This window comes from Cucumis melo, chromosome 10 (assembly GCF_025177605.1).
Source record: "Cucumis melo cultivar AY chromosome 10, USDA_Cmelo_AY_1.0, whole genome shotgun sequence".
Classification (NCBI taxonomy): domain Eukaryota; kingdom Viridiplantae; phylum Streptophyta; class Magnoliopsida; order Cucurbitales; family Cucurbitaceae; genus Cucumis; species Cucumis melo.
In genome coordinates this window covers 8,211,984-8,224,323 of record NC_066866.1, presented here as the reverse complement: position 1 = coordinate 8,224,323, position 12,340 = coordinate 8,211,984, and the positions used below count along the sequence as shown (strand labels likewise).

At 32.2% G+C, this 12,340-nt stretch overlaps 1 protein-coding gene and 1 long non-coding RNA gene across 2 annotated transcripts; one reads left to right on the top strand and one right to left on the bottom strand.

Annotated features, from left to right (window-relative positions):
* On the top strand, positions 1 to 2,345 carry LOC107992114 (7-deoxyloganetic acid glucosyltransferase-like). The gene is made up of 2 exons (XM_051090503.1): positions 1 to 565; positions 1,172 to 2,345. Exons 1-2 carry the CDS (start codon positions 16 to 18, stop codon positions 2,095 to 2,097), a joined length of 1,476 nt encoding a protein of 491 aa, XP_050946460.1. The 5' UTR covers positions 1 to 15; the 3' UTR covers positions 2,098 to 2,345.
* Positions 2,346 to 3,488: 1,143 nt separating this feature from the next.
* Positions 3,489 to 7,027, bottom strand: LOC127151119 (uncharacterized). The gene is made up of 7 exons (XR_007823853.1): positions 6,781 to 7,027; positions 6,183 to 6,311; positions 5,929 to 6,089; positions 5,315 to 5,382; positions 4,879 to 4,947; positions 4,343 to 4,404; positions 3,489 to 3,715 (listed from the first exon to the last, which is right to left on the bottom strand). It is a non-coding gene; the product is annotated as an uncharacterized LOC127151119 (long non-coding RNA).
* Between the last annotated feature and the right edge of the window lie 5,313 nt (positions 7,028 to 12,340).

Sequence of the window (12,340 nt, the reverse complement as noted above, 5' to 3'; positions counted from 1 at the left end):
CTATTTAAGGCATGCATGTTAAGGCTTGGTGTGAGCCAAAATACTCCCACTCGTTTGATAGCCATGGAAGGAGAACATCAAGCTCCCCATGTTCTAATCTTTCCTCTTCCCTTCCAAGGCCACATCAACTCCATGTTGAAGCTGGCAGAGCTTCTTTCAATAGCAGGCATCACCGTCACATTCCTCAACACCCCTCACTCACACAACCAACTCATTCACCACTCTGATGTTCTCTCTCGCTTTTCTCGCTTTCCCGCCTTTCGCTTCCACACCATTATCGACGGCCTTCCACCTGACCACCCTCGAACGATCAAGTTCTTCGCCCAAATCATCTCCTCCTTCGACTCCATCACCAAGCCAATTTTCAGAAACTGGCTGGTTTCCGGGCACTTTGGTTCCAATCTCACTTGCGTCGTGCTCGATGCTTTCTTTAAAAATTTTGTTGATGGCAATGACGATGAAGTGAAACAGCCCATTTTTGGTTTTCGTACTATCAGTGCTTGTTGTATCTGGGCTTATCATTGTGTTCCTCATCTCATTGACGATGGCCAACTTCCTATTAGAGGTACCTTATCTTCATATTTGTGCTTTAAAATTTAATTTATGTGATGAGCGTGTGAGTGTTTTATTACTCATTAAACTCTACACCCACTTGTTTCTACTCATATTTTGAAGAGATAATTAAAAGTTTACACTGAATTAAGAGCATCTGTTTAACTACCACCTAGAACCTTACCTCAATTTGTGGGCTGCACAACGGTATGGAACCAACATGCAGTATTTTTTTTTTTTTTCATCCTTTTTTAGGGATAAAAGAGTTATCCAACTTTTAAGTTAAAAATTAATTTTGTATGTGTTCGGAGCATACTATTTTAGTTTAAGTCACAAATGATATAAGGAGAGATACAAACTAATTGAAACTCAAACATCAAATCTCCATCTAAGGTAAGTTGGAGGCCAAAAACGCTCTCTTAAATGTTAGTCTAAAAGAATGGAGACAATCGCAAAGTAACAAAAAGAAAGCGAACATAATCTTCATAAATACAAAGTTTAAAAGGGTACCTGACTTAAGTAATTAACATTAGTATGTGTTTGCGTAACGTTATACATTCAGTTCATTTTTTTTTTAAGAAAATTAAAATATGTTTTATGTAATGCATTATAAATGAAGGGGAGGAAGACATGGACAGAATGATCACGAACCTACCAGGTATGGAAAATCTTCTTAGATGCAGAGACCTTCCTGGTTTCTGCCGAGTCACAGATACAAATGACTCTGTTCTTCAATTCAATATCAAACAAACTCAAAGAAGCAATCAATTTCACGCCCTTATACTGAATTCATTCGAAGATTTGGACGGACCCATTCTCTCTAAAATTCGAACTTTATGGCCAAATCTCTACGCGATAGGACCCCTTCATTCCCTTCTCAGAACCAAACTCTCCCGCGAAACAGAGGCTCTCAACAATCTCTGGGAAGTGGACCGGACCTGCTTGGCATGGCTCGACAATCAACCGCCGGGATCCGTCATTTACGTTAGTTTTGGAAGCATTACAGTGATGGGAAATGAAGGGCTCATGGAGTTTTGGCATGGATTGGTGAATAGTGGGAGGAATTTCTTGTGGGTCATACGGCCTGACCTTGTGAGTGGCAAAAATGGGGAGATTGAAATACCGGCGGAGTTGGAGGAGGGGACGAAACAGAGAGGGTATGTGGTCGGGTGGGCACCGCAAGAGAAAGTGCTTTCGCACGAAGCAGTTGGTGGGTTTTTGACTCACAGTGGTTGGAATTCGACCTTAGAAAGCATAGTGGCAGGGAAGCCGATGGTTTGTTGGCCGTATACGGCGGATCAGCAAGTAAACAGTAGATTTGTAAGCAATGTGTGGAAATTGGGAGTGGATATGAAGGATTTGTGCGATAGAGAAATTGTGGCAAAAATGGTGAATGAGATTATGGTGAATAGAAAAGAGGAATTTATGAGAACGGCAAGTGAGATGGCTAATTTGGCGAGGCGAAGTGTAAGCCCCGGTGGATCGTCGTATGCTGATTTTGATCGTCTAGTAAACGAGATAAGATTGTTGAGCCTGAGTCAATAGAGACCAGTTTACTTGGGTTTTTCTTCCAAACTTTTTTTCTTTTCTTCTTAACTTAAATCTCTTTTCAACCATTTCGATCCTTAATGTAAACTCTCAACCTTGAAATTGTTCCAAAAGAAGATTATTAAAATCTGGAACGTCTGTGCTATATATTGTAATTCGTGTAGGTGGGTTATATTATTAGATTATTATTGCACGTGTTATTGTAAGTTATGTTTGAGATTATTATAATATGTGTTATTATGATCTATGTATGAGTGGATACTATTTTCACTAACTTTTTTAGCCTACGTACATAAAATACATTTTTTTAATAGATTTTATTAAAGGAAAACTTTCATAAATGTAACGAAACACTAAACGGCTCGTGTAACAAAGCCCATAAAGTCAGTCATTTTTTAAATATTTCAGGTTTGTTCTTTCATCTTTCTTCTCTTCCTCGCTATTTTTTCGTCTTTCTCGTGCGATTTCTTTCATCGTTTTTTTTTCTTTTTTTTTGGTGCGATTTTTTTCATTGTATTTCTTCTTTTCCTATTCTTTTTTTCTACACCGATTTTTTTCCATCGTCTTTCTTCTTTTCTGATTCCTTTTTTACATCGTTTAATTTTTCATCGTATTTCTTATTTTCCTCTTTTTTTTACATCGTTTAAATTTGGGTAACCAAATCTAAACGACCGTATACAAAAAATAGCAAAATCTAATAGATCGTGCATAAAATTTTTTAAAAAAAATCATTTAGATTGAAGTAGCGAAATGTAAACGAATGTGTAATAAAAATAAAAGATAGTGTATAAATAAACTTGAAAAAAAATCATTTAGATTGGAGTAGCCAAACATAAACGTTCGTGTAAAAAAAGAAAACGATCATGTAAAAAAATAAAAGATCATGTATAACAAATTATGAAAAAAAAAATCATTTAGATTCACTAGTAGAAAAATGACCTATGATGACAGTTAAATGCTGTCATAAAAAAATTTCGTGACGGTTATTTGCAGTCATTGATATGGCAGTTATGGAAAGTCTTTTATGACAGTTCTACAAAACTATCACGAAATGTGTTTTTCATGACAGAGAATAAATGTCGTGAATTCTTTATTTTATGACAGATTATAAATGTCATTTTATTTTATGATAGAGAATAATTGTCATTGTTTATATTTTATGACAGAAAATAACTGTAATTGTTTGTATTTTATGACAGAGAATAAGTGTTACTATTAATCTTGTTTGATAGATATTAAATGTCATTATTTACCATTTATGACTTTTATTAACTGTCATCATTCAACCTACCTTTCTTACCCTATTTTTAATTGTATCCATGTTTTTCTTGTCGCCCTGCCATTACACACACCAATACAATCACAAAGTACTATACAACACACCCATATGGAAAGAAATGGTGAACGCTTTAATACATACTTTAATATATACAACACACAAATTGTTCGTAAAGTGTTTGCACAATGAAGAATGAATATATATGTATTGGTACAAATAAGCTATTTAAATAAGTACATTTAAACCAAAATTTTGCTACCAAACCTACAAAAAGGCCTATAAATCAATGAATTGCCGCAAATATGACTTCACTGCTCCAATGGAATCTTGCAAAACCTAGTAAGAAAAGAAAATGATGATTGTAGCTCATTATAAGACTTGTTATAAAAACAGAAAATAGCGCAAACACCCACAACGGATAAAGCAACAGTCAAACTTTGAAGTCATTTAAACTGATAATAAAAAAATAAAAAAAAAACTCATAAGGCAATAAAACTGAACTATAATCATCAACCAAGAAACAAATGAAACCCCACTGAATAAAATTCAAAAATAATAAACCGAGATTGAAAAACGAAAAAAAAATGAGAAGCAAATGAAGCAAACAAAAAAATATTTGATCCATAACATTCCACCACATGGAAGCAAATGAAGAAAGTATTAAGAACAAAGAGAAAGTGAAGAGCTTACTTCTTCTATTACAGACAAAATATGAAGAAAGAGATGAAGCAAGAGATCAACTGCAGAAGGAAACATGTATGCTAAGGAGTACTGGAACTAATTAACATGGAAAATGGTGGTCGTTGTCAAGTTACTATGATGTTGTAAAAGGAGAAGGAAACAATAATGTCAATCCTACTATGATATTATGTACATAACTAAAAAATACTATTGAAAAAAAAATTGATTAGGAAGGTTTCACCATCAACACACTGTTTAAGTGCAAAGAATGGTTAGTATCACCTTAAGAAATGAGTCAAAAGCTGATATCTACCACACAACCTTGTGCTTGAAAATCAATACAGCTGAAAAAAACACGCATTTTATTAGACATTATTAATACTCAAGCTTTTCCTCTCTATACTGATTGCCAACTCTTTTACTTTCTCAATTGCCTACCAAACAACCCCTGTCTGGAGAGTTAGGATCCTCATTCAATCCTAACTCTTCTAAACCCTATACACTAGATAACCTTACCCGTTGCAAGCAAGAGAATGATTAAGAGGCAGATGAAGGCAACAAGTCTATTCAAAGAAATGTAAAGCGGAAAAATGTTGGCTAACGTACCAATCCTCATGACAAACTATTTTTCCTTCAACAACATACAACTTGACGATCAAGGATTCTAAATCTATGTTTCTTCCCAAAACATTTAGTGTTGCTTCTTATCGACAATAATTTTTGTTCAAAATTGAAACTCTCATCAACCGTAAACATTAATAAATTGATAATAGAAACTAGAAAGAAAACAATAATAGTGACTGTGCTTGGTCATGCACCTCGTGTTTTCCAGGGGAAATAAGTCTTTCTTTGAAATCGTATTCCACAATTCTTGATTCACTAAAGACCTGAGAAATACCAAACCAAAAAAAAAAAAAAAAAAAAGAAACCCCTAAAAAGCTGCAACAAGAAGTAGAAGATTATTTAATGGGTTTTGAAGAAACCATGAAATGGAAGCAAAATATGAAATGGGTTTTGATTTCTAAGCAAAGGGGTATCTGAAAAAAAAAAAAACAGAAAATCGAAGAAATGAAAACCCAATACTAAATCTTAACAAAAGAGTTGAAGAAACATAAAATGGAAGCAAAATTTGAAATGGGTTTTCGGTTCAGAGAAAAAAAGGCAGAAAATGGAATGAAGAAGAGAAAAAAGAAAGAATACGTTTGAGTTTCTGAGATTACTTTCATGGCATTGAGATTTGAGGGATTTGATTACCTTTTGTGGGGGTTTTGTTTATGCAAAGCGCTCCGTTATTGTGAATTCAAAATCTTTTCTTGAAATTCCTACGAAATGCCTCAAAATGTCAACATTTTAGTGCCCCAAATTTTTTTATCAAGTCATTCTACATTAGTTTCTATTGGATCACAAACAAAATGTATAAGTAATGACATTTAATCAGCCCAGTCTGCAATAATGGATAACATTCCTAAAAACTCAAGAGAATGATCAAAGAACAACATCATTTAAAAAAATAATAATAATAACAAAATTACACAGTAGAAATGCGTTAAGCTCCACATAGTTAATGAGAAACTGATCAAATCAGAGATCTACATAAAAATCAGATTTCATCCCATATTATACTTTTGAGAACAATACATATGCATCGGATTAGCCAGAAAATCGACAGAAACAAGTCAAACCAGGACAGACATCGAATCTAAAAATACAAAGAACCGAAAATGAATCATTGAAAACCACAACCAATTACTCGATATTTCACATGGTGTGCAAATATATATACAAAAACATTAGCACTATCTCTTTAACATACACATAATTTGTATTAGAAAAACTATGATTACAAAAACGAAGAGATCAATTTATACCTACTTAGAGATTAGAAAGTAATAGATTCGAGGGATGTATTGTAGTCGTGTTCCTTATTTGTAGAGATGTGTGAGCTTCATTCATGCCAAGTAGACTAACTTTCTAATGCTTCCTTCATCCACCAATGCTGGCAAACATCCCAAGCTTCATGAGCACTCATCTATTAAGTAAACGAATTGAAAATCGATAAGTTTTAGATTATAGAAAGGGCTACAGGAATTGATGAGTTTTTAACAAGGGAGATGATGAATACCCAAACTCGTTGTCGAAAATTCTTTTCGGGCCAAAACTCCAATTGCTCCTTGACAAGTAGATGAAACATGTATCCTTCATAGAAAGAGTCATAGGTTTTGCTCTTAAAACTCCAACTCCTCAATTCACCCTACAAATCAGATTTCAAGTTGAGCATTCGCATCCGAAACAAGAAGCAATTTTCAACCAAGATAAATACAAATACTAGTTGACTTTTTCTCCTTTAGATTGGATCACCATCCAGTTCAGTTCCATGTTCTTTACCACAATTAGTGTAAACTTGGTCTAATATTCCATTTCCTAAACTTAAAACATTATTAATCAACTTCCAAATAATAGCAACCCAAAACTATTCAAAACAACATAAACTTTTACCACTTTTTACAACTAATGTGCCAACTTTCTACATCAAAGATCTGAATGCCCAATACCCCAAGAAGCATTCTATCCAAACCCATGATTCCAAAAACCTAATTAAAATCAACTAAAACGCTAAAACCCAATAACATAAATTTAGGACAATGTTGTACGTCGTATTTCAATGCACACTATAACAGGGAGGAGAAAAGTGAAGAACTGAAAATGAAGAAAATCCTAACCTGATGAAACGCTGTCGATGACGACCTAGGAACACTGGGGACGGATAGCCGATTAGATCCTTGAATGATCGGTGGAACACAAAACTCCTCTGCTGGGCCGGCATTTGGATTACTTGAGGGTGGAGTTAGGTCCTCTTATATCAAAGGGAGATGGTCGACGACATTTGCAGAGGGTGGAGTTCGTGCATCCGATGGCCGACGGCGTTTGAAGGAAATGGAGAGGTGCGCGTGAGGTTTATCGTAATGGTTTGAGGAAATCAAGGGCCGACGGCTTTGAATGAAAGGAAAGGGACACGAAGAGCGTGAGAGTTTTTCTTTTTGTATTAAAATGTATTTTAATTAACTTTTTTTTAATAAATTTAAATAAAAAATATTTTTATTAATTATTTAATGAATTTACCTTTTATGGCAACAAATAACTCTCATCTATAAGTGTAATCCGAAAACCGCATTTTTTTTCCGCCAAAACTGCGAATTTTGACATTTAGAATTGATGACATTTAAAAATTATTTATAATTGATGACATTTAAAAATTGTCATAGATTTATGACACTTCAAAACTGTCATAAAGTCTTCAAATCCAAAAAATTCTGCCTTTTCCCGCCAAAAATGCGTTTTTTGACCTTTGATAGAACAAGCTGTCATAATAGATGATTTTTCTTGTAGTGATTGAAGTAGCCAAATGTAAACGACCGTGTAAAAAAAGTAAACGATCATATAAAAAAAATAAATTATTTTCTCTAAACGATCGTGTACAAAATAATTAAAAAAATTGTATACCAAATAAATTTAAACGATCGTGCAACCAAATTTAAACATAACCAAATTAAACGATTGTGTAACAAAAGTAAACGATAGAATTGAAAAGATAAATTGTGGTCATATTTAAACGATCGCGTATCAAACAATAACCAAATCTAAACAATTCGAGTTGTTGACGGTGTGATTGATGGGACATTTTTGGTATTTTACACGATGGACCTCTGAGTTTTTTTCGTTTTCGGAATTGTTCTATACAGTATAAATAGTTTGCCTCTTTGTTATATTTTTTAAAAGACACCTTTATTAAATCTAGTTAATTATAAATTAATATATATTTTTTCGTTTGACCTCTATTGGTTGTATTAACTAGATTTCGTTTTTTAATCTTCTTATCATTTTACATAGTTACCTTTCATTGACAACAATTTCTCTCTTTTAATTGATGTAGAAATGATATAGAAAAAAATATTATTCCAAAAAAAGAAGATCCTATTTTTTAACTTAAATACATAAACTAAAGGGAAACTTACATACATATAACAAAATACTAAATTATTTACAGCCCGTGTAACAAAACCCATAAAGTTAGTCAGTTTTAAAATTTTTTCAGGTTTGCCATTTCATCTTTTTCTCTTGCTCGCGATGAAATCGTCTTCCTCCACTTGCGATTTCTTTCATATTCTTCCTCCTGTCATTTCTTTCATCATCTTTCTTCTTTTCATCTCCCTTTTTTCTACGATATCTTTCCATAATCTTTATTATTTTTCAATTCTTTTTTTACGTCATTAAATCTTTCCATCGTCTTTCTTCTTTTATGATTTTGCAATTTCTTTCAATGTTTTTCCTTCTTTTTTGATTCTTTTTTACATCGTTCAATACTTTCTTTGTCTTTCTCTCTTCTGATTCTTTTTTACGTCGTTTAATCTTTTCATCGTCTTTCTTCTTTTCCTTTTTTTTTTTCCGCTGTGATTTCTTTCCATTATCTTTCTTCTTTTTCTCTTATTTTTTTACGTCGTTTGAATTTGGATTACCAAATCTAAACGACCGTGTACAAAAAAAAAATATCAAATCTTAAAAATCGTGTATAAAAATCTGGAAAAAAATCATTTATATTGGAGTAGCCAATTGTAAACGATTGTGTAAAAAAAATAAATCATAGGTAGACAAATCTAAACGATCGTGTACAAAAGAATTAAAAAAATATTTAGCCAAATCTAAACGATCGTGTAGACTGTTGGAATTTATGTCTTAACACTCGTACTTTGTTATTTGATTCAATAAAATTTATTATTGAATGTTATAATCTTTAAACCAATAAATTAAGGTCTCGAGGCTATTTTACTAAGTTTGTCAATACACTTGAACTTTATGTAGAGACATAAACATGGATTAAGTTCGAGTTAATAGCCCAAATAGTCTATAGTGTATGAATAAAGTTTGGTGTCTTATTCTGGAAAAACACTATGGATGCGGCCTGCTTGCTCCGTAGTTAGTACAAACGATGTAATCCTGAATCGTTTATGTAGAGACATGGGAGTGGGGCCGTCCTATGTAAATGGTTTGCATAAGACTGAAACCCCGAAATAGTCACTTTTAGTTATAACACCGTAAACTATAAACTGACTATTTTAATTATGACGACCTGGGTAACTTGATCTTAATCTTGAGCTAACTTTGAACTTTTGTTCATTCGGTAGTATCCTTAAATCTGCATAGGTGAGAGCAACTCATCATCACTGGCTCAATAAGCCTCCCATTCAAGGATAAGACCGAGTGGATAGCTAGGGACATAGGATGCAAGATGAAATTCACTCCTACCCACTTCTGAGATAGTAGATAGGTTGTTTCCTTAAGGACTAAATCCAAGTCTTGAACAAGGGACCCCATCTTCTCATTAGCCTAAGAAGGACTCAGGTTTATAGGTTGGACCTTAAACCAATTGTTCAATAGTGGATCAATGGGTCTTAAGGAGCAAGATGTAATCTCGGGGGTAAAACGGTATTTTGACCTAGCCAAGATTACGAACAACCTGTGAATGATCAACTTACTCATCACAGTTATATCAGGTGGATAGAAATATATCTATAGTGGGGGGAGTGCAACTAAGAGTCTTTAGTGGAATGACTCTTTAGTTAACGAATGTTGATTAAGCTTAGTCTAAAAGAGTTTAGCCAGTTAATCTCGAATCTTTGGAGCCCATGATCTATAGGTCCATTAGGTTCCTCTACTTGCTCATATGGATTCAACTAAGAACAATATGTTGAAGTAACTCGAATTGTTCGAATTAGGAAAAGAGAGAGAAACCGACAAATATATAAGATATAAGTCGGTAGATATATACTTTAAGCTTTGTGTTTAAATATGATTTAAATAAATATGAATATAGATTCATATTTAGAAGCTTGGAAAGTTTTGAAAAGGTCAAAGTTGTAAAAGTCAACATGTTAATTTTTGACTTTGAAAAACAAAACTTTGATTGGAATTTATATTCAAATATGATTTGAGTTTTAGAAAAATGAATGTGGATTCATACTCGGGAGGTCAGAATTAGTCAAGACGGGTAAAATAGCAAAAAGTCAAAAAGTTGACTTTTGATTAAGAAAAGTCAAAGTTTGACTTGGACTTAATTGGTCAAATGACCAAATTGCCCTTTGACTAATTTCCTTATTAACTAAATGTTAGTGAGAAATGTGACCGCTTATAATGAATTAAAAGCCACTAATTAATTCCATTAATAGTTAATGAAATAAATTAGGTGTTGAGATTATATGAAATAAATTACATGCATTTTGTATGTAATTTTTCTATATAAACTTCTCATTTCAGAATGAGAAGATGATGATGATTCTCATAAAATTATCTAAATGATACACCTACCTCCATCCTTCTCTCTAAAAGATTTACTTCACAAAAACGAGTCCCACAACTCGGTTCTTGGTCCTGAGATTAGTAGATCAACATAGTGGTTGTCCTATGCTCGTGATCTACAGGCAGACAAGTTTTTGTTTGGAACGAAGAAGTTGAGACCTAAAAAGGTAAGCTTATTGTTTACTTTTTATATTCTTCGTTTAGGTCTATCGTTTAGTAGTTGCATGTTAATTTCTAAATGATTTAGATACATATAGAATAAACACATGATCCTTTTCTTCCGCTGCTGCATGCTATTTGTTGTTTTTTCCATCATAGACAAATCTAAACGATCGTATAGACAAATCTAAATGATCGTATAAAAAAAATAAACGATCGTTTAACAAAAGAATTTAAAAAAATCGTTTAACCAAACCTAAACGATCGTGTAAAGAATTTTAAAAAATTGTTTAGTCAAATCTAAACGATCGTGTACCAAGTTTTGAAAAACAAAATCGTTTAGATTTAGGTCCCTAAATCTAAACGATTAAATCTAAACTAACCAAATTTAAATGTAACCAAACTAAACGATCGTGTAACAAAATTAAACGATAGAATTGAAAAAATAAATTGTAGTCATATCTAAACGATCGTGTACCAAACAATAGCCAAATCCAAATCTAAACGATATTGTATTCAAATTAAACGATCGTGTAACAAAATTAAACGATAGAATTGAAAAATAAATTGTAGTCATATCTAAAGGATCGTGTACCAAACAATAGCCAAATCTAAACGATCGCAAATATATTATGTGCGCGTTTTTGACGGCGTACTTAACGGGGCATTTTGGTATTTTACACAGTAGGCCTTTGAGCTTTTTCTATTTTTAGAATTGTTCTATACAGTGTAAATACTTTGTCGCTTTTTTTATATTTTTGAAAAGACCCCTAGACTAAATATGAAAATAAGAACTTCAAGATAATTATTATGAAAACATGATTTAAAATTCACCCTTGTCGTGAGCTTTCTCATTTTCTAGTATAAGATGTTGATTTCCAAACTAATTATATGGTGTTTAGCATTTTTTTTTTCAAAATTTCAAATGGTTCATTCTAAAAAGAGAGTTTTTCAAATATAGTAAAATAAACTAAAATATTTAAAAACTATAGTAAAATTTTTTATTCTAATAATAGTAGAAACTGATAAACTTTTATCACTATTTATCAATGTCACTAATGAAGCATATCAATATGTATTATTGATAGAATCTAAAATTTTGCTACATTTTGTAAATATTTTTTCAAATTTACCATTTTATACAATTCATCTTTTTAATCTTAGCATTATTAATGTAATTCGGATCTCCGACATTACCTTGCATCCCTTGCCACTTGGTAACAAATCCTTTTAGCACGCTTAATTTTGTAGTTGATCTTATGATTGAGTCAGAAAAAAGGGAGTTGCACCTTATTGGTATAGATAGTAACTTTTAATTATTTTACATTTTTCTTAACCTTACTTTCGTGTCTTTAGAATCCCTCCTATTTAGATGGAATATAATTTTTTAAATAAGCCATAGCAAGTTTAATTTTTATCTTTGTGTAATTTGCAACTCATTCTTTTTTAATGAATATATTATATACATTACAAAAATTTAGTTTTAAAATTTTAGATAGTTTTTTTAAAAAAATTTCTAATCATAATTTGAAAATAATTTTTTTTTATATATATCTGAAAAAATTATTATTATGATTTTTATCTTCATCGATCAGTGAATTAAAGACATCACGTTAGTATGCTTTCAACATTTATAAATAGAGAAGCAGTAGTGCACTAAATTTATTTTAGAAAAGGGAACCAAAAATACTAACAATGTATACTAATTTTTGAAACTATTAAAATCGTAACATTTATATTTCGTCCTTTTGCATCCACAGAAGCATCCAC